At 45.2% G+C, this 21,996-nt stretch overlaps 1 protein-coding gene across 2 annotated transcripts in view; it reads left to right on the top strand.

The window, feature by feature from the left end:
• LOC129707459 (cadherin-4-like) overlaps window positions 1–21,996 on the top strand; it is a 485,034-nt gene that overhangs the window by 323,322 nt on the left and 139,716 nt on the right. For both annotated transcript variants that reach the window (XM_055652497.1, XM_055652498.1), the window contains 2 exons: window positions 6,021–6,250; window positions 9,480–9,653. In XM_055652497.1, coding sequence (XP_055508472.1) covers window positions 6,021–6,250; window positions 9,480–9,653 — 404 coding nt within the window. The remainder of the gene's footprint in view (window positions 1–6,020; window positions 6,251–9,479; window positions 9,654–21,996) is intronic.

The following is a 21,996-nucleotide window of genomic DNA, read 5'->3' on the forward strand; positions in this document are numbered from 1 at the left end:
AAATAATAGATCGATTAGATGCACAGAGTTTTTTGCCCAGAGTAGGGGAATCGAGGATCAGAGGACATAGGTTCAAGGTGAAGGGAAAATGATTTAATAAGAATCTGAGGGGTAACTGTTTCACACAAAGGGCGGTGGGTGTATGGGACAAGCTGCCAGAGGGGGTAGTTGAGGCTGGGACTATCCCATCGTTTAAGAGACAATTAGACAGGTACATGGATAGGACAGGTTTGGAGGGATATGGAGCAAGTGGGCCAAGCACAGGCAAGTGGGACTAGGGTAACTGGGACATTGTTGGCCGGTGTGGGCGACTTTGGCCGAAGGGCCTGTTTCCACACTGTATCACTCTGTGACTATGACTCTACTTCTATTGTTATCTAACGTGAACATGTATAAGGTTTGTGGACACAAAATGCCGGGGTAACTCAGCAGGACACATAGCATCTCTGGATAGAAGGAATGGGTGACGTATTGGGTCAAGACCTTTCTTCAGACTAGAGTAAGCCACGTGTTGTGAATCGAAGCGATCCTTATTATGGCAATACAGAGAACAGCACACACACATCTGGGGAGGATTCTCCCAGAGTTGTGACTATATACCAGGGCACACCCCTCAACCATGTGACCACTACCTCCCGCCAAACACAGTCGCGTAACCCTGCCACTCCTAGTGCCGAGGGTTCGCTCAGCAAGTGGCCTAACCACCAGGTGGCGCCACAAGATGTCTAAAGAAGGGTCTCGGCCCGAAACGTCACCCATTCCTTCTATCCAGAGATGCTGCATTCCCGCTGGTCAGGAGTATCTCTGGAGCAAAGGAATAGATGGCGTTTCAGGTTGAGACACTTCTTCAGACTGAGAGTCACGGAGCTATAGACCATGTCTAAATGGTTCAGCTCTTGCACTGTGTGTTCACCTGGTCTTATTCAGATGCACAGTAAAAATAATACCAATTAGAGACCATCAAATAAAAAAATGCTGTCATGAAAGATAAACATGTGAAAGAGGCATAATTTGAAGCATTAAATTGGCCGATTTAATTGATACACACGACTTTATCGCTGCGGAATTTATTTCTTGAGTTTAAAAATGTAATTGTGTTACATTAGTGATGATGGTGAGCGCTGGCTTTGGGCGACTGGAAAGAGAATAATGTTTAGAAACTACAGTTTCAGCATTAATGGAGCAACAAATGCGTGAAGACTTTGAGATTTGATTAATCTATAGTCTGTTGATTATTGCAATTTTTAATATAAGGTGTATATATATTTTAAGACACTTTTTACTGAGCATCATTTGGCTCAGTCTATTAGCTTGTTCTGTTGGTAGAACAAGTTAGTGAGGCAGACACAGAATGCTGGAGTAACTCAGCGGGACAGGCAGCATCTCTGGAGAGAAGGAATGGGTGACGTTTCGGGACGAGACCCTTCTTCAGACTGATGTCAGGGGAGTGGGCGGGTCAGAGATAGAATGTAGTTGGATCCAGTAATGCCCCTGTCCCACTTAGGAAACCCGAATGGAAACCTCTGGAGACTTTGCGCCCCACCCAAGGTTTCCGTGCGGTTCCCGCAGGTTTTTGTCAGTCTCCCTACCTGCTTCCACTACCTGCAACCTCCGGCAACCACCTACCACCCCAACCCGGGAACCGCACGGAAACCTTTGGTGGGGCGCAAAGTCTCCAGAGGTTTCCGTTCAGGTTTCCTAAGTGGGGCAGGGGCATAAGACTGGTGGGAGAACTGGGACGAGGGAGGGGATAGAGAGGGCTAGTTGAAGTTAGAGAAGTCAATGTTCATACCGCTGGGGTGTAAGCTACCCAAGTGAAATATGAGGTGCTGTTCCTCCAATTTGCAGTGGGCCTCACTCTGACAATGGGGGAGGCTCAGGACAGAAAGGTCAGATTGGGAATGGGAGGGGGAGTTGAAGTGCTGAGCAACCGGGAGATTAGGTAGGTTGAGGCGGACTGAGCGGAGGTGTTCAGCGAAACGATCGTCGAGCCTGCGCTTGGTCTCACCGATATAAAGGTGTTGACACCTGGAACAGAAGATGCAGTAGATGAGGTTGGAGGAGGTGCAAGTGAACCATTGCCTCACCTGGAAAGACTGTTTGGGGTCGATGGGGGAGGTAAAGGGACAGATGTTGCATCTCCTCCAGTTGCAGGGGAATATACCTGGGGAGGGGTGGTTTGGTAGGAAGGGACGAGTTGACAAGGGAGTTGCGGAGGGAACGGTCTCTGCGGAAAGCAGAAAGGGGAGGAGATGGGAAGAGGTGGCCAGTAGTGGGATCCCGTCGGAGGTGGCGAAAATGTTGGCGAACTATATGCTGCACATGCGGCCACTCAAATTGCCGGCGTGGAAATAGAAGCCAAGCATCTTGGATTCAGGCGTGGCATTGAAAATAGACACAAAACGCTGGAGTAACTCAGCGGGACAGGCAGCATTTCTGCCAATGGGGAACGTCTGCCATTCCTTCCGTCCAGTGATGCTGCCTGCCCCGCTGAGTTACTCCAGCATTTTGCATCTATCTTTGGTGTAAACCAGCACCTGTAGTTCCTTCCCACACATGGCGATGAAGAACGTGTGGAACGTTTATGTCTGTCCAGAGCAGATAGATGCTGAGGCCCGGGTGAAATGTGAAAGTAGATTTGGCGGTTTAGTGGTGCGGCGGGTAGAGCTGCTGCCTCACAGCGCCAGAGAACCGGGTTCAATCCTGACTATGGGTGCTGTCTGTACGGAGTTTGCACGTTCTCCCTGTGACCACGCGAACCTTCTCCGGGTGCTTCAGTTTCCTCCCACAATTCAAAGACGTGCAGGTTTGTAGGTTAACTGGCCTACGCGTGTCCGAGTAATCGCTGTTCGGCGCGGACGCGGTGGGCAGAAGGGCCTATTTCCACGCTGCATCTCTAAACTAAACAAGGCTGAGGGTGGGGCTGTGAAAGGTAAGACACGGTGGTTTGTAAGTCAGACATGGCCAGAGTAGATTAGTTTTGGAAAAAAAACGGGGTAATTGAATGAAACCACGTTTTCGTTTCTGTAATGAAAGACACACAGGAGACCAAGGTGTGAATCAGTCAGTCGGTAATTGGAGGTGGTCAACTTCCAGCAGAAAGATTTGATGGTAATGGGTAATGAGTGGATGGGGTCACTGATGTGAAGACAAACTAGAGATAGGAACGTTAACAGAGCTCTTGGGAGCATCTGAGTTAACGCGGAAGAAAAGACCAATCAAGTGCAATACAGGTAGAGAATTGAAAAGAAAATGAACCGCTATGAAATGTCGCTTTCCTTCGGGAGTAGTGGCATCATTAGGAATGTACACGACCCAATTTCATTTTAAGGGTTTTGAAGTGTCCAAGATCTAGTCTGATGATTCACCAAAGTAAAGTAGATGGCACTACGAAGGTAGACAAAAATGCTGGAGAAACTCAGCGGGTGAGGCAGCATCAATGGAGCGAAGGAATAGGCGACGTTTTGGGTCGAGACCCTTCGTCAGACTGATGCGGAGTTGGGGGGTGGGAAGAAGAAAGGAAGAGGCGGAGACAGTAGGCTGTGGGAGAGCTGGGAAGGGGAGGGGAAGGAGGGAGAAAGCAGGAAGGTGAGGACAAGGGAGTTGTTAAGAGTGGGGGGGTGGGGAGTGAGGGCGGAGCTACGGGATGTAGAGGAGACCCTGGTGAGAGCCTCATCTATAGTCGAAGAGGGGAATCTGCAGTTCTTTCTTCAATAGACTGCACAACAAATATTCAACATGTAGAGATACAATTGAGGAGATTGTACAAGAGGTTGGCACAACCATGCAACCAAGATCCCCCCTCAATCTTCTAAATTCTAGCGAGATTGCTGGGCTTGGTGGGCTGAAAGGCCTGTTTTCATGCTGTATCTGTAGTCTAAAGTCTAAAGAGAGGAAACACAGTTGCAATCATGAAGCGGGCTAGTTATTCCAGAACTTCAGAAAATAGACAAAGCTGGCCGTCATCAGTCAGGACATTGAATACAGGATGTGTAAAAAGGAACTGCAGATTCCTGGTTTAAACTGAAGATGCTGAAGATAGACACAAAGTGCTGGAGTAACTCAGCGGGACAGGCAGCATCTCTGCAGAAAGGAATAAGTGACATTTCGGGTACGTTGCGACCCTTCAGACTCAGACTCAGACCAGTCAGATTGGTTGGAGAACTGGGAAGTAGGTATGTTACAAAACCTACCTGAATCGCCATTGGGAATCTGCCCTCAGCCATGTCGGCGATTTTGGCGCTGTTTGGAGGGGGCGGGTTTAAAACGCGATTTTTACTAGGCTGTACTAATCGCACATGTTCAGCCTAGTAAATCATTAACGAAAAATCGCTGCAAGACCCGGTCGCAAAAGGTATTATTAGTTTTATCGGCCTCGATAATATAGTTCTAATAGATTTAAAATTACTGTTTCATCTCGCAACCTCTCGCAGCCCCAGGGTTTTATAGAGCAAACAAGTAAAGGTATGTACCTTATTTTTACATTAAATGGGGCATATATCCTAACCCTATAGCCTGTCAAATTATCTTAACGATTTTAGTTCATTTTGGGGCTTTTTATATCCCCAGTCTATTTCTTCTCGGCACTTGAGGGCACTAATGCTGGGCTTGGTCAACGTTCTGAAACCGGCGCGTTCCACATGAACCCACTAGAAAGCCAATTTAAATGGGCATTTATTTACAGCAATTGAACACTAAATTCCTTCCATTTGGCCTATAAATTAATGTAAATTAGATATAAAAATCATGTTATATTGTGAATTATTTGTGAATAATCTTTGGACACTTAGGCTATTTAAAAATGTTAATCTTTCCTTAAGAAATGGCCTGTTGACTATCCAAGATCACAGCTTTTTTGTAATGTCCATTGAAAATCAATAGTGAACTGGAGTAATTTCGAGTATGACATGGTCATAACTTTTTTAATACTCTGCAGTGAATTTGGTGTCAAATTAAACTTATTGTATGCTTTATCTGATGGGATAAATTGCAGACCCTTTTTTAAATCTCAAATTTTGGTAACATTGCTGGGAAGGGGGCGGGATGGAGGGAGAGGGAAAGCAAGGGTTACTTGAAGTTGAAATTTAAGTTTCAGTTCATCTCCACATTGGCAGCACAGCGGAGACTGCGCTTTATGTATATAAATGATGACTGTCTCCGCAATTCACTTGTGCCACAGAAAATAATGGCCCTGCAATCTAACAACAGTAATTCATGGTCACTTTGTTGTATCACTCAGAGTGTCATGTCTTATCTCTTCTCATTATTTCCGGTGGCTGCTTCCATTTGATCAGCAGGAAGTTGGTAAAATTAAGCTGCGGTAAAGATGGGACCATATTTGAGATACTCATCTTTTGGTATTGTAATTAACAGTGTGCAGGGTTAATCCAAAAAGAAAGTCTATTAGCGATAGAAGCTCCTCTGAATTAGTTGTCATTTTACATTGAAAACACCTGATTGGAGGTGAGGTTTTTTTCACGACCCCTCCTAAGTGTATTTGACAAGACGTGTTTAATTATTTTCGGGATAGTCATGCATCCTTTTGTCTCCTTCATTCATCTCTGCTAATGGGACTGTTTGCACAGTAGATGGAAATGGCTCTTCTTATCCGAGCCAGAAGCTTTGTTAATGCAGCTCACACACTCCCAGTAAAAATGTGTTAAGATAAAGTGGACTAAGGTCTGGGAAACGTTTTCAGCATTCAGTACAGACGGACCAGAGATGAAGGCTATTTCCGTGAATTGATGGCCCTGTTGTGAATGTATTTAAAAAAAAAATAAGAGATGCTTCTTGTCTGAGTTCTCAAGGGAAGGAGATAAAATACAGCAGTCTTCCCGAAAGGTCAAACGCGTCTCGGTAAAAGCTGTTAGATCATTTCCTTGATAGGTATTTTAAAATCGAAAATTTACTGCTTGAAATTAAATGTCTTCTGGTTGTGTTTGATTGCCTTTCCTGCTGGCTGCCTATCACGGCACATCAAGTTATCTGTTCCTCTCCTCTCCCCTTATTCCCCCGTCTAGTGGAATTTGACGACTGTGCCAGTAATCAAGACATTCGGTATCGGAGCAGTGACCCTGACTTCAAGGTGGGGAGCAATGGCACCCTCTACGCCACTCACACGCTGCACGTCCCCACGGACCAAGTGAAGTTCATAGTGACTGCACGCAATGTCAAGACTCAGGAGAAATGGGAAACGGTGGTCAAACTACATGTGAAGGCACCGGGAAGTTCAATTCACAATGACAACAAGGTATTTGCGCTCCCCCTTCCAAAGACTTCTCAGAGAGCCTGATGTGACTTTACTTTTGGACTTTAGGAACACAGCGTGGAAGCAGACCCCCCTTCAGCCCACTGGATCTGAGGAACCCCAGGGATAACTTTTTCACACAAAGGGGGGTGGGTGAATGGACCAAGCTGAGGAGGTGGTTGAGGCTGGGACTATCACAGCATTTAAGAAGCATTCGGACAGGTTCAGGGATAGGACAGGTTTGGAGGTATATGGGCCAAACGCGGGCAGGTGGGACTAGTAAGTAAGTAAGTAAGTAAATTGTATTTATATAGCACGTTTAAATCAAAGTGCTTTACATAAAATAAATAATAAAATAAATAATAAAGTTTCCGTACATCCATAGAAAAATTAAAAATAAGAAAAATTACATAACACATTATAGAATTCAACATGAACGTCCCCCCACAACAGAATCAAACATTTCCACTGTGGGGAAACGCATCAAAAAGTTAAGTCCTCTTTCTCTGTGAAACACCCGAGGTCGGGCCCATTTGTGGCCTAATGTAGTTGCACGGTGTGGGTGAGTTAGGCCGAAGGGCCTGTTTCCACGCTGTTTGACTCTATGGTTCTATAACCCTATATGATTGCATAATTTTTACAAAGGCTGTGCTGACTAAGGCATATATCTTTTTTTTAATCAAATCACCAAAAGGATTCAGATATTTTTTTTTAATCTTCCTTTTGAGTCATTTGGGCAAGAAATAATGCTGGTGTTCTAGCATTCTTTATCTCTCTCTAACATGCACTATAATAACCAATGGTTTGACATACATAGGGTCTCTTCTGTGAAAGAAAATTCTTCAAAATTCGGCATTGCACAAATTGGATTCAGATTTTCGTCTGAAAGAATGTTAAAAACAAATCTGTTTCATGTACAAATGATTTAAGCATCCTTTGTATTTATTCATTTTATAGTTCCTTTTCACTGGTGTCGCCTATTGAGAGCTTGACTGTTCATTGAGTGGTTTTACAATCATAAAAGACTGTCATTTTAAAAGGGCAAATATAACAATATTTTTTGAAAATTGAAAATATTTACACGCTGGAATTCTGAAATTAAATCAGAACGTGCTAGATGCATCTCCCAGGCCAGGAAACATCTGTGGAAAGTAGGTTTAACATTTCACAATGACGACCCTTCGTTAAAACTGGACAAGTGAGGAAGGCAGAAGATGCCAATTCACTGGATGAATTTAAAAAAGAGTTAGATAGAACTCCAGGGGCTGGTGGAATCAAGGGATATGGGGAGAAGGCAGGCACGGGTTACTGAATGTGGAAGATCAGCCATGATCACAATGAATGGCGGTGCTGGCTTGAAGGGCCAAATGGCCTCCTCCTGCACCTTTTTTCTATGTTTCTATGAAACCTGCTGATTTAAGTTGCAGAGAAGGTGATAGGGGAATGGATAGGGCTAAGAGAATACCCAGGGTGTCACGGTGGTTAACAGTAGAGTTGCTGCCCTACAGCTCCAGAGACACAGGTTCGATCCTGACTGCGGGTGCTGTCTGTACAAAGTTTCTACGTTCTCCCCATGGGTTTTCTCAGGGAGCTTCGCTTTCCTCCCACACCCCAAAGACGTACGGGTTTGCAGGTTAATTTGATTCCTGTAATTTGTAAATTGTCCCTAGTGTGTAAGATGGTGTTAGTGCAGGGGGATAGTGTTATTGATGGTGGTTAGCGCGGAAACGGTGGGCAGAAGGGCCTGGTTCCATGCTGTATCTCTAAATAAAAATGATAGGGTGAGGCCAGAGTTGCTGTAATGATAAGTTATGAATGAAATAATCTAATTGATAATTAATTTAATATCTTAAAGTTCATATTTCTCATAGCATAAAAGATCATAGCGGAGTTAAGAGATATGGGGAGAAGGCAGGAACGGGGTGCTGATTGTGGATGATCAGCCACGATCACATTGAATGGCGGTGCTAGCTCGAAGGGCCGAATGGCCTACTCCTGCATCTATTGTCTATTGTCTCATTCAGCCCATCGAGTCCATGTTGCCTTTCAGAGCAAACATATAAACATGGAAAATAGGTGCAGGAGTAGGCCATTCGGCCCTTCGAGGCAGCACTGCCATTCAATATGATCGTGGCTGATCATTCAAAATCAGTACCCCGTTCCTGCTTTTTCCCTCCTATCCCTTCATTCCGTTAGCCCTAAGAGCTAAATCTGACTCTCTCTTGAAAACATCATCCAACCCTCCAGTTATTTCTATTTTGCTTCTTCTTCACATGCCCACCTGATCTTCTCACCACTCAGCTAGACCAGTGGCAATTTACAGTGGCCATACAGCTGACCTGCCAGCCAAATGAGGGAAGTTGGAGAGAAAGAGAGGGGGCGAAAACACACACAAACGGAGAAAACCTTTAAAAGCTGTGAAATGTTACTGTAGGTAATCCCCAGCAAATTAGCCCATGCTGGTCACTGGAGATGAACTCGAGCTGAATTGGTCGGTGTTGATACAAATAGAGACTTTGTAAGAGCTGACATTGAATAGGATATGCTCAGCCAAGCACTGAGATGGATAAAGAGGTGCTGTTCTTCAAGCTTTAGACTTTACACTTTTAGAGATACAGCATGGAAACAGTCCCTTCCGTGCCGACCAGCGATCCCCGTACATGAGAACCATCCCACATGCTGGGGACAATTTACATTCTTTAGCAAACCCAATTATCTCACAAACCTGCACGTCTTTGGAGTGTGTGGGGGAGGGGGGGGGAAACCGGAGCACCCGGGTAAACCCACGGGGTCACGGGAAGAACGTATAAACTGCGTACAGACAGCGCCCGTAGTCAGGATCGAACCGGGTGCTCGGTTTACATTTTAGTGAATTAATATGTTATTGCTAACATAATATGTGTAAATATTAAATTTATGACATGTACAGACTCGACAAGTTGTTGTAAACGGTCGCGGTCTTTTAGCAACGATCAATTGTCAAATCAATGGTAGTTATTGTGGGAATGTAATTGTTCTAATAGTCAAGTTGATTTACGAGGAATAATCTCAACCCTATGTGCCAGTTAATTCAGACGGGGGCTGATAAATTGCATCAAGCTGTAGCGTGGAACATTTTTGATTAGTATTCACGTGTGCATTTTCATCTCGTTAGGCAGATCTTTGGGGCCACGTTAATAGTTGATTCCTGAAAGCCCAAGTTGAAGAGTTTTCTGTTTCATTTCATGGACAGGATGAGAAGAAGGATGTGCTGATAGAGTCTCCACAGCAGTCGGAGGATACGCTGTTCCCATGGAGACAGCGGCAGACCTCCAGCGGCCTGAGGCGACAGAAGAGGGATTGGGTCATCCCTCCAATCAATGTTCCGGAGAATTCCAGAGGGCCCTTCCCCATCCAGCTGGTCCGGGTAAGTGGCGTCAGAGGAGTGAAGCTGTTTGTGTTGTGTATCTTCCTATCCAAGCACTGTACACTGCCATTGGAAAGCCCCCATGTTCTGCACACAAAACTGCAACGCTAGATGCAAAGAATATTGTAAGCAAATGGACGTGGAATGAAGGATTTTGCATTTGTCTGTGGTGACCTATTTGTATAATTTGTCATCTGTGCATTATGATGATATTTGTTTTGGGCAAATAATTCTCTCATCTGCCAGTAACCCAGTTAACCCGTTCAGTGTTAAGGGCCTGTCCCACTTTCACAACCTAATTCATAACCTTTTTTACTCGTGGACATTTTTCATCATGCTAGAAAAACGCCCCAACCTACTTGATGCCACGAGTACCTACGACTAGCATCACGACCTACCTACGACCTTCCACGACCTCGTGACGACCATGCTGCGAGTATGAGTCAAGGGCAAACTCGGCAGAGGTCGTGATAGTGGGACAGGCCCTTAAGTCATTGCTGCAATTAATCAGTCAGTGTTAACCATAAGTTTCAAGAAAGTAAATCAATACTAAATGCCGTTTAGTACTGTTTATATAGTTATATATATTATAATTGTGATACATGTCTTTATTTTTGGTTCTTTGTTATTTATGTGTGTATATATATATATATATATATATATATATATATATATATATATATGTATATGTGCATATTATGTATGCACGTATATGTTTTTATATTTCTTTAGTCAGAGGGTGGTGAATCTGTGGAATTATTTGCCACTGAAGGCTGCGGCAAATAATTCCACAGATTCACCACCATCTGACGAAAGAAATTCCTCCTCATCTCCTTAGGAAAGGAGCATTCTTTAATTCTGAGGCTATGACCTCCAGTCCTAGACTCTCCCATTAGTGGAAACATCCTCTCCACATCCACTCTATCCAGGCCTTTCACTATTCGGTAAGTTTCAATGAGGTCCCCTACTCATTCTTCTATACTCCAGCGAGTACAGGCCCAGTGCCGTCAAACGCTCATCATATGTGAACCCACTCATTCCTGGGATCATTCTGGTAAACCTCCCCTGAACCCTCTCCCCAGAGCCAGCACATCCTTCCTCAGATATGGTGCCCAAAATTGCTCACAATGACCAGTGCCTTAGAGCCTCAGCATTACATCCCTGTTTTTGTATTCTAGCCCTCTTGAAATAAATGCTCGCCTTTATCTCTGGGTGCCAGAGATGAGAAATTCAAGACTTTGTGTACTACATATTTTGGGCCGAGCTTCTGGTTTGCTTTTTTGTTTCTCACTAGAGCTGTTTCACTGATCCCATTTAATGTGGACAATCCATCCCACCCTTGAGAAATATTATTGTTTCACAAGTGCCTGTCTCCTTCAGTGCTGTGAAAGAGCCCAGTTGAAAGACGTAACGCTGGCTAATTTACTTGTCATTGAGCTGAATGTTGTTGGCCACGGCCTGTGATTCAAAAGGGCCCCACTGGCATTGGGCCATTCAACTTGAAGCAAGTCCCAGGCTTGCATGAGGTAAAAGGTTTAGAGGTTTGAGTAAGTAAGGGGAGTGGAAAAGTTGAGGCGGTTGATGTCCCGCAGGTTGAAGAAGGGTCTCGACCCGAAACGTCACCCATTCCTTCTCTCCAGAGATGCTGACTGTCCCGCTGAGTTACTCCGGCATTTTGTGTCTACCCAGGCCTGCGTGACTTCTCAATGTACAGGGTAGGCCATTTAGAACTGTGAAGAGGAAAAACTTTTTCACCCGGAGAGTTGTGAATCTGTGGAATTCTCTGCCACTGAAGGCAGTGGAGGCCAATTTACTGGATGTTTTCAAGAGAAGTTAGATTCAGCTCTTAGGGCTAAAGGAATCAAAGGAATATGGGGATAAGGCAGGAACGGGGTACTGATTTTGGATGATCAGCCATGATCATATTGAATGGCATTGCTGGCTCGAAGGACTGAATGGCCTACTCCTGCACCTATTTTTCTATGTTTTCTAAGTGTCTACCCGTCTTGTTGAGATTCATCGTTAGGGCGGCACGGAGGAGCAGCGGTAGAGTTGCTGCCTTCCCCCTGTCCCACTTAAGAAACCTGAACGGAAACCTCTGGAGACTTTGTGCCCCACCCAAGATTTCCGTGCAGTTCCCGGAGGTTTTTGTCAGTCTCCCTACCTGCTTCCACTACCTGCGACCTCCGGCAACCACTTGCAACCTCCGGGAACCGTACGGAAACCTTGGGTGGGGCGCAAATTCTCCAGAGGTTTCCGTTCAGGTTTCCTAAGTGGGACAGGGGCATAAGTGGGACAGGGGCATTACAGCACCAGAGAGCCGAGTTCAATACCCGACTACGACTGCTGTCTGTACGGAGTTTGTACGTTCTCCTGTGACCGCGTGGGTTTTCTCCGGGCGCTCCTGTTTTCTCCCACACTCCAAAGGCGTACAGGTTTGTAGGTTACTTGCCTTCGACAAAAATTGGGTGGGCTGAAGGACTTGTTTGCGCACTGTATCTCTAAAGTCTAAAGTCTCTTCATGCACCTGTCCAAATGTCCTTTAAATGTAGTTATAGTACCTACCTCAACTACCTCCTCTGGAAGCTCATTCTGTGTGAAGCAACTGTCTTTTACAAAGAAAACTGGAAATGTATAGCAAATCGATTGACTCTTGAAGACGAATGACAGGTTAACCTTTCCGGTATGGTTTCATTGCCTCGAAGCATCAGAGAATTTTTTTCGTTGGACCTTTCATGGGTGACCTGCTTCCACTTTTGATTAAATGAGAGAATAAAAGCCCAGTAAAATAGCGGAATAATTAAGAGAAATGGTGAAAAAATGAAGAGTTTAGCTAAGTTTGGAAATACAGCGCAAAAACAGACCCTTCGGCTCACCAAGTCCACGCAGACGCAGCGATCACCCCGTACACTAACACCATCCTACACACACACTACGGATGATTTGACAATTATACCAAGGCAATTAACCTACAAACCTGTGCTTCTTTGGAGCGTGGGAGGAAAGCGAAGTTCTCGGAGAAAATACCCGCAGGTCAACGGGGAGAACGTACAAACTCCGTACGGACAAGACCCGGAGTCGGGATCGAACTGGGTTCTCTGGCGCTGTAAGGCAGCAACTCTATCACTGCGCCACCGTGCTGCCCAGGGGTAAGGAAAAGTACGAAAGTGAAGACCTTGAAATCATGAGACACTTAACAGGCCCGTAAGAAGCTTTTCAAAAAGGGGGGTGGCATGACAGGATTACAAAAAACTTAATGTGAAATAATGTGTGCGCTGCGCACATCACGAGCGCGAAGCGTGAAGTCCCTCGATGCCGGGGTCCCAGCTTTTTTTTTTGTGACTTTTTTCTTAAGGGGAAAAAAAGGTGGATGCGGTCACACCCAACGCACCCCCCCTTCGGACGGCCATGCTTAAGCAGTGTTGAAGACGGAGAATGGTTGGAAATAGTTAGTGTTATTTTAAGTTAAACTTTTGTTTAGGCGAATGATTGCCTGCTCTCTCTCTCCGCCATCTGCCTTATTTTACCCAAAACACCATTATCGGTTTTAGTTTTAGAGATACAGCGCGGAAACAAGAACTTCGGGCCAACGAGTCCATGCCGACCAGCGATCCCCGCTCACTAACACTGTCCTACACACAATGGGGATAGTTTACAATGTGACCAAGCCAGTTAGCTAACAAACCGGTGCCTGTTTGGAATGTGGGAGGAAACCGGAGCGCCCGGAAAAATCCCACAAAAACCACGCAGGTCACAGGGAGAACGTACAAACTTCATATCAACAGCACCCTTAGTCAGGATCGAACACTGGACTCTGGGGCTGTAAGGCAGCAACTCTACCGCTGCGCCACCGTTTTGCCCCTGTGATTACAGGAATGATGTGGAGGCTTTGCAGAAGAAGTTTACCAGAATGCTGCCTGGATTAGAAGGTTTCAGCTCCTGGGAAAAGTTAGATGGACCTGGATTGTTTTCTCTGGAGTATCAGAGTTTGGGGTGGGAGACTTGATAGAAATATATAAGATTATTAGAAACATAGTTAGGGTAGCCAGTCTGAACCTTATCCCCAGGGTGGAATTGTCCAACTCTAGTGATCATAGATATAAGGTGAAAGGGGAAAGGTTCACTGGAGATGTGTTGGACAAGTTTTGGACACAGAGAGTGGTTGGTCCTGGAAGGTCATTGTCAGGGTTGTTGGTGGATGCGGGCATGATAATGGCATTTCAGAAGCTTTTACAGAGGTACACAGAAGTGCAGGGAATAGAGGGATCATGTGCAGACAGATGAGATCAGTTTAACTTGGCATCATGTTCAGCACAAACATTGTGAGCCGAAGGGCCTGTTCCTGCGTGGTACTTTTCCATGTTCTATGTGTAGCCACAGCTTCCAGTGCAATTTGGTTGCTGCAGTCTCACCTGCAATCCTGATATAGACACAACGTGATGGAGTAATCCCGCGGGTCAGGCAGCATCTCTGGAGTGAAACGGATAGGCAATGTTTCAGGTACGTCTGAAGAATGGTCCTGACCTGAAACGTTGCCTGTCCTTTTCCTCCAGAGATGCTGTGTGTCTCCATCTTTGCCATAAACCAGCATCTGCAGTTCTTTGTTTCTACCTGTAACCTGAATCGGGGTAATTGTTTACAATCATAGGCGCAGTTTCATAGAAACATAGAAAATAGGTGCAGGAGGAGGCCATTCGATCCTTCGAGCCAGCACCGCCATTCATTGTGATCATGGCTGATCATCCCCAATCATTAACCCGTGCCTGCCTTCTCCCCATATCTCTTGACTCCACTAGCCCCTAGAGCTCTATCTAACTCTCTCTTAAATCCATCCAGTGATTTGGCCTCCACTGCCCTCTGTGGCAGGGAATTCTACAAATTCACAACTCTCTGGGTGAAAAAGTTTTTTTCTCACCTCAGTCTTAAATGGCCTCCCCTTTGTTCTAAGACTGTGGCACCTGGTTCTGGACTCGCCCAACATTGGGAACATTTTTCCTGCATCTAGCTTGTCCAGTCTTTTTATAATTTTGTATGCTTCAATAAGATACATTTTGGTATCGAGGTGTTCTGATCAAAAACCAAGGCGATATTATTTTTCACAAGTTCTTAAGTCATAGAAGCAGAAATAGGCCATTCGGCCCATCGAGTCTACTCCACCATTCAGTCATTGATGATCTATTGTTCCCTATCAACCCCATTCTCCTGCCTTCTCCCAGTAACCTCTGACTAATCGTAGTATCCCCACGTGTGACTTATTCTATTCCCTTCAAAACACAATCTGAAAATCTTTCTTTCTGTTTTCAGTCAGTTAGCTCAGCGGAAAAGACAGAAGAGATATTTTTGATGTTCTGATGTTTTGATGTTCTTCATTTTTTGGGCATCTAATGAAAATTTCTGTAGAATGCAGAAGTTGAAGATTGGACTTGATTAACTTATAAGATTGTTGCGCACTTCATCTGGTTATCTATCGTTACTCATATCCATCAAAAGACAAGAGAAGTTTCTTCCTTGACTAGCGTAGTTACTTCATTCAGTCCCCGTCATAACAGTGTGTATGTGAGGCATGGTCTCCTGGGAAACTCTTGCTCAATGAACTGCAGAGGCTCTTCTCATTTAATTCCACCGCTCCTGACAAACCTGCAAGAAACCTTCTGTCATTTGTTCCCCAGCTGAAGAACTCAAAAGGGAATTTGATTGACTCGTGATGGAGCAGGGTTGTTGCGATATAGATTATGTTATGGCAAAGATTTTCTGAAACGTATTGAAACTGTGGCTGATGAAAAAGCACACCAGATAAACTCAATCAATGTTGTCCGTCTTGCATTCCCCAATGACTACGCAATCCAGTACCGACTTGTACCAGGACTTATCCTTGCACTAAACGGCCTTATTTTATTTAATTCTATCACAGTCAGGTAGATATTACAAACCAGTGAATAATTCAGGAGTTTAACTTAGAGTTTAGAGATGCAGCATGGAAACAGGCCCTTCGGCCAACTGAGTCATAAAGTTATAGAGTCAAGCAGAGTGCAAACAGGCCTTCGGTTAAACTTGCCCACACCGACCAACATGTCCCATCTACACCAGTCCCACCTGCCTGTGTTTGGCCCATATCCCTCTAAACCTATCCTGCCTTAATGCACCTGTCGGTAAGTATCTCATTCGCACCAATTTAATATTAAATCAAGTTCACATTCAAGTTCGTTGACATTTATTGTCATATACACCAATTGGAACAGTGAGATTTGGGTTGCCATACAGCCATACAAATAAAAAGAACACAATACACAATAGAATTTAACATGAGCATATCCACACAGCGGAATCAACGTTTCCCATTGTGAGGGAAGGCAATAAAAGTTCAGTCAACTTCCTCTTGTTCACATGTGGTCGGGGCCTATTGAGGCCTCCGCAGTTGCCGCAATGGCGGACCGATGTTCAGGCCCTCTCGATGGAACTCCACTCTCAGCAGCTTGGAGTGTCCGAATAGGCCGCTTCCTACCGGAGACTGCGGCTCCCGAAGTCCACAGGCCGAGCTGGGCGGAGCTCCACACGGCAATCCTCGGCGAAAGATTCCAGAGCCCCGCGTTGTGGCTGGAAGGTCCGCAGACCCACAGCTCTACGGTGTTCCAAGTCGGCAGTCCCAGCACTCCGGAGCTCCAACACGGCGACCTCGGTAAGGCATCGCCCGCTCCGCGATGGCACTTCAGTGCAGCGCCGCCGCTGAAGCTGAAGCTCTGGCTGGTCTCCGGCAGGAAAGGCCGCGCCAATCCAGACGGTAGGCCGCGAGGAGCGGGCGAAGATGCGGCTTGGAGGAAAGACACATCCTCGACCAGGCAGTGACTGAGAAAACAGTTTCCCCCCCCCCCCCCCCCCCCCCCCCCCCCCCCCACCCCATCCCCACATAAAAAGACTAAAAAAGACCTCAAAACAAAACTTTGACAAACTAAAATGCAAGGACAAACAGCTGCAGGCAAGGCTGCCATACTCAATGGCGCCCCCTAGTCATTTTTGCATCCATCGACTACACATTTACAGAGGCCGAGCAACCTACATATTTGGGATGTGGGAGGAAACCGGAGCATCCGGAGAAAACCCACAAACGCTCAGGGAGAACGTGCAAACTCCACACGGACAGCACCCGAGATCAGAATTGAACCCGAGTGTGTGTCGGATAGTGTTAGTGTTCGGGGATCGCTGGTCGGCGCGGACCCGGTGGGCCGAAGGGCCTGTTTCCGTGCTGTATCTCTAAACTAAGCTAAACTAAAACGGGATGAAGCAAATGTTTCCAGTGCTGCTAAATGTTGATAAAACATTATACACATCCTAGGAGCTGTTTAGAATTACTTAATCAATCATGAATGTTTCTTTCAGATGTGGTGTTATTCCTACAACGTGTGATCTGTGGGATAATTGCTGTGGCTGAAATATCCTAGCTGAATAAAGTGTGCTGGGGATCAAAATAAGTAAATACATATTAATGTGATCGCTGATTATTTTTACACATCTTCAGTGTCTTCAGGTGACACATGAATCATTGACACCATGAGTAATATTGTTATGTCATACTCTGCAGAAGTCCATTATTGGTGAAAAAAGGTTTTGTTCACAATAATAACGTCAGTGTTAGGCTGTGAAATTAATTTAAAGTAAATGCGATGAAGTTAAGACTGACTTGAATCCCCAAACTGCCGACGTACCTGACATCTGGTCTTGGATTAGTTTAGTTTAGAGATACATTGCGGAAACAAGCCCTTCGGCCCACTGAGTCCATTCCAACCAGCAATCCCCACACACTATCCTACACACACTTGGGACAATTTGCAATTTTGACCGAAGCCAAATAACCTACAAAGCTGTATGTCTTTGGAGTGTGGGAGGAAACCGGAGCTCCCGGGGAAAACCCACGCAGAACGTGCAAACTCAGTACAGACAGCACCCGTAGTCAGGATTGAACCTGGGTTCTGGCGCGGTAAGGCAGCAACTCTACCGCTGCACCACCGTGCCGCCATGCAGGTAGGCATTCCTTATCTCCTGTAGGCATTGAATTCTGAAAAGATTATTACATTTTTTTTGCATTAAATATGATCAAACTATGATTAATAATCTGACGTAGTCAAGAGAGGGTAAAATAAGTGTAAGTGACTTCGATAATTCCCTGTTGCATAACAGGGGCTATGTGCTCAAGGGAAGAGATGAATATGAAGAAATTGTTTCAAATTAACTGATGTAATGAATCATATTCATCTAAGATCTGGAAAAGTTGTCATGCATCAGGTAAGGTAATTCTCGTTAAAATAGTTCTGGTTAGTTTATTGTCACGTGTACCGAGGTACAGTGAAGAGCCTTTGTTGCATGTCAGCAGAAAGACAACACATGATTAGTTTGATTCAAAATAGCCTGAGTACACTTAGATGCTAATTATTTAACAATTTTTTTCAGGTTTGTACTGTTCCCAAACCGATTTGTACATCTCAAGCAACATGTTTAACTAGTGAAAGGAAATGCAGCCACTTGTGGCTCAATTGTTCAGTGGTAGTTTATTGTCACGGGTACCTAAGTACGGTGAAATTTGTTTTATGCGTACAGTTCAATAGACAATGGGTGCAGTAGTAGGCCACTCGGCCCTCGAGCCAGCACTGCCATTCAATGTGATCATGGCTGATCATGCCCAATCAGTACCCCGTTCCTGGCCTTGTCCCCATATCCGCTATCTTTAAGAGCTCTATCTAGCCCTCTCTTGAAAGCATCCAGAGACCCGGCCTCCACCGCCCTGAGGCAGAAAATTCCACAGACTCACAGCTCTCTGTGTGAAAAAGTGTTTGCTCGTCTCTGTTCGAAATGGCTTACCCCTTATGCTTAAACTGTGGACCCTGGTTCTGGACTCCCCCAACATCAGGAACATGTTTCCTGCCTCTAGCGTGTCCAAACCCTTAATATTCTTATATGTTTCAATAAGATCCCCTCTCGTCCTTCTAAATTCCAGAGTATTCAAGCCCAGCTGCTCCATTCTTTCAGCATATGACAGTCCCGCCATCCCGACAATTAACCTTGTAAACCTACGCTGCACTCCCTCAATAGCACGAATGTCCTTCCTCAAATTAGGGGACCAAAAATGCACACAATACTCCAGGTGTGGTCACACTAGGGCCCTGTACAACTGCAGGAGGAGCTCTATGCTCCTGTACTCAACTCCTCTTGTTATGAAGGCCAAAATGCCATTCGCTTTCTTCACTGCCTGCTGTACCTGCATGCTTACTTTCATTGATTGATGGACAAGGACCCCCAGATCCCGTTGTACTTCCCCTTTCCCAACTTGACACCATTCAGATAATAATCTGCCTTCCTGTTTTTGCTACCAAAGTGGATAACCTTATATTTATCCACATTAAACTGCATCTGCCATGCATCTGCCCACTGACCCAACCTGTCCTGCATTCTGTTAGCATCCTCCTCACAGTTCACACTGCCACCCAGCTTTGTGCTCAGCAACAATCCTGCTGTACATTAGAGACAATCATTTAGTTTAGTTTATTGTCACGTGTAGCGAGTGTAAACCTGCTCTATTTATATGTTAACCAATGCTAACACACAAATGCTACACACCACTATTATCTTTTCTCTGAGTATGTGTCATTTGCTCTACACCAATGGCACAGTGAGAAGCTTTTGTGGCGTGCTAACCAGTCAGCAGAAAGACAACACATGATTAAGCATGGATAGAGTTGCCAATTGTCCCGTATTTTGAGCTAAATTGGTTTGTCCAATACGGGACCGCCCATGTCCCGTATTTGACTGCTACCACGCGCGTCGAGGGGACTGTCGGGTCGGAGCGCCTCGTCCGGCCCCCGCCTCACCCGTCCCGCCAATAAGTCTAAAAATGAAGCAGTCGTGACTTTGAAGGCTGATTTTATTTTTGTGTGGTTAGAACTTGTGGAATTTATTATAAAGACTTACTTTTTTTACCCCTGGTGTTCATGAGTTGTATTTCTAATCTTGTACTTACTCTGAATATTTAGTATAACAGTTACCAGGCTTCATTATAAGCTGCATTTTTCAGTTGTGGTGGCAAAATTAATTGACACCTACCTTGTGAGTTGTTGCGTGCTTGCAGAGTGTTAGAAACTAAAGGCCTGGCCTCATATACCTCAGACCTTATGTTAAACCTCACTGTACAACTGGTTGCAAGTAACTTTAGTTTAGAGATACAGCGTGCAAACATGCCCTTCTGCCCACCTTGTCCGTGCCGACCAGCGATCCCTGCAAACTAACACTATCCTACACACACTAGGGACAATTTACAATTTTTACCGAAGCCAATTATTCTACAAACCTGCACGTCTTTGGAGTGTGGGAGGAAACCGAGGCACGGTCATGGGGAGAACATAGAAACTCATTACAGCCACCACCTGTAGCCAGGATTGAACCTGGGACTCTGGCGCTGTGCTAGGTTCATATTGCATAAATACTGCATTATCTAAATCAGAAGACTGACTCCAGACCACAATTGGTTTTATGATGAGAAGAGAGAATAGTGGTAACCTTGAAAGATCTTGAAGAAATTATTTCTTTAAAGGATGTTGGATCTTGATTTTCCGGCAACTGGTGGTCCGGCACCTCCTTTAATCCGGATTGAATTACGAGAGCGCACTTGAAACCCCGACCTCCCCGGTCCCCCCAAAAATGTGGCACCTTGGCCGGGTGAAGCGGCCGATCTCGACCTCATCAGGACTTCCGCGACCTATCGGCGGTTCAAATTTGTCCCCTGTGGCCGGGGCCGTGGAACTCCGGCAGATCCGTTCCCTATAGCCGACTTCTGAGGCGTACTTTGCGTGCCGGTATCTGGGCCCCACGGTGGCCTAGGCGGAATGTACCGTTGGACTCCACTCGGAGGCCGGGACCTCTGGTAGTCCGGCAAAACGCATGATCCAGAAAGGCACAGTTCAAGTTAGTTTATTGTCACGTGTACCGAGGTACAGTGAAAAGCTTTTGTTGCGTGCTAACCAGTCAGCAGAAAGACAATACATGATTACAATCAAGCCATTTGCAGTGAAGAGATACATGATAAGAGAATAGCGTTTAATGCTGGTCAGTGCAGATTTGGTGGGCCCAAGGGCTTGTTTCAGCGCTTTATCTCTAAACTGAACTATACTAAACAAAACTAAACTAAACTAAACTTCCCTCTCTCAAGATCGTGATCAGTTCCTTGGTCTTGCTAACGTTGAGTGAGAGACTATTGTTGCAACAACACTCAATCTTGATATCTCCTGTACGCTGGCTTCTCACCATCTATGATACATCTGGCCACTGTGGTGTTGCCAGCGAATTTATCAATGGCATTGGAACTCTGGTTCGCCACACAAACACCAGACTAAATCAACTTGATCTGAATTGGCCTTCATTTTGGCCGATTGCATTATTGAATTGGCTTATCCACTTTAAATGCTACCAATGCCAACCAATGTAACTACGAGCTCCAGATCCACATAAATCTGCAGCAGGACAACAAGGAAGACTAAGGGGTGGACATTTACAGCTGTGAAATTGCATTTAAGTAGCCTAGTTCAACAAATTTATATTGGCATGTCAAATACTTAGCATAAATGATTTAGAATATAACAACTGGAATGTAATTCTGAGGCTTTATGAGGCCACAGTCAGACCGCATTTGCAGTATTGTGAGCAGTTTTGGGCCCCGTATATGAGGAAGGATGTGCTGGCGTTGGAGAGGGTCCAGAGGAGGTTTATTAGAATGGCCCTGGGGTTGATTGGGTTAACATATGATGAGCGTTAGACGGCACTGGGCCAGTACTCCCTGGAGGGGAGACATTGAAACTTGTCGAATAGTGAAAGGCCTGGATAGAGTGAAAGTGGAGAAGATGTTTCCACAAGTTGGAGAGTCTAGGACCAGAGGGCAAAGTCTCAGAATAGTCAGAGGGTGGTGAATCTCTGGAGGCCGAGCAATTGAGTATTTTTAAGGCACAGATTGACCAAATCTTGATTAGTACGGGTGTCTGAGGTTATGGGGAGAAGGCAGAAGATTGGGGCTGGGAGGGAGAGATAGATCAGCCGTGATCGAATGGTGGAGCAGACTTGATGGGCCAAATGGCCTAATTCTGCTCCTTTGATTTTTGAACTAAATTCTACTCAAGTAAAATCATGAAGGGAAAACCAGTACCTTTTTTCTGCCCATGTCAGCAGATAAAAATATTAACAAATACTGAATATAAACTGAATATGCTGAGTCTCAGTTACTACATAGGCCGTGCTCATTGTAATTCTTTACAACATTGGTGAGATTTGAATGATGTTATTCACCAGCATATGTCTCCCATCTAGTCCA

The sequence above is a fragment of the Leucoraja erinacea genome, chromosome 21, assembly GCF_028641065.1.
Source record: "Leucoraja erinacea ecotype New England chromosome 21, Leri_hhj_1, whole genome shotgun sequence".
NCBI classification, from domain to species: domain Eukaryota; kingdom Metazoa; phylum Chordata; class Chondrichthyes; order Rajiformes; family Rajidae; genus Leucoraja; species Leucoraja erinaceus.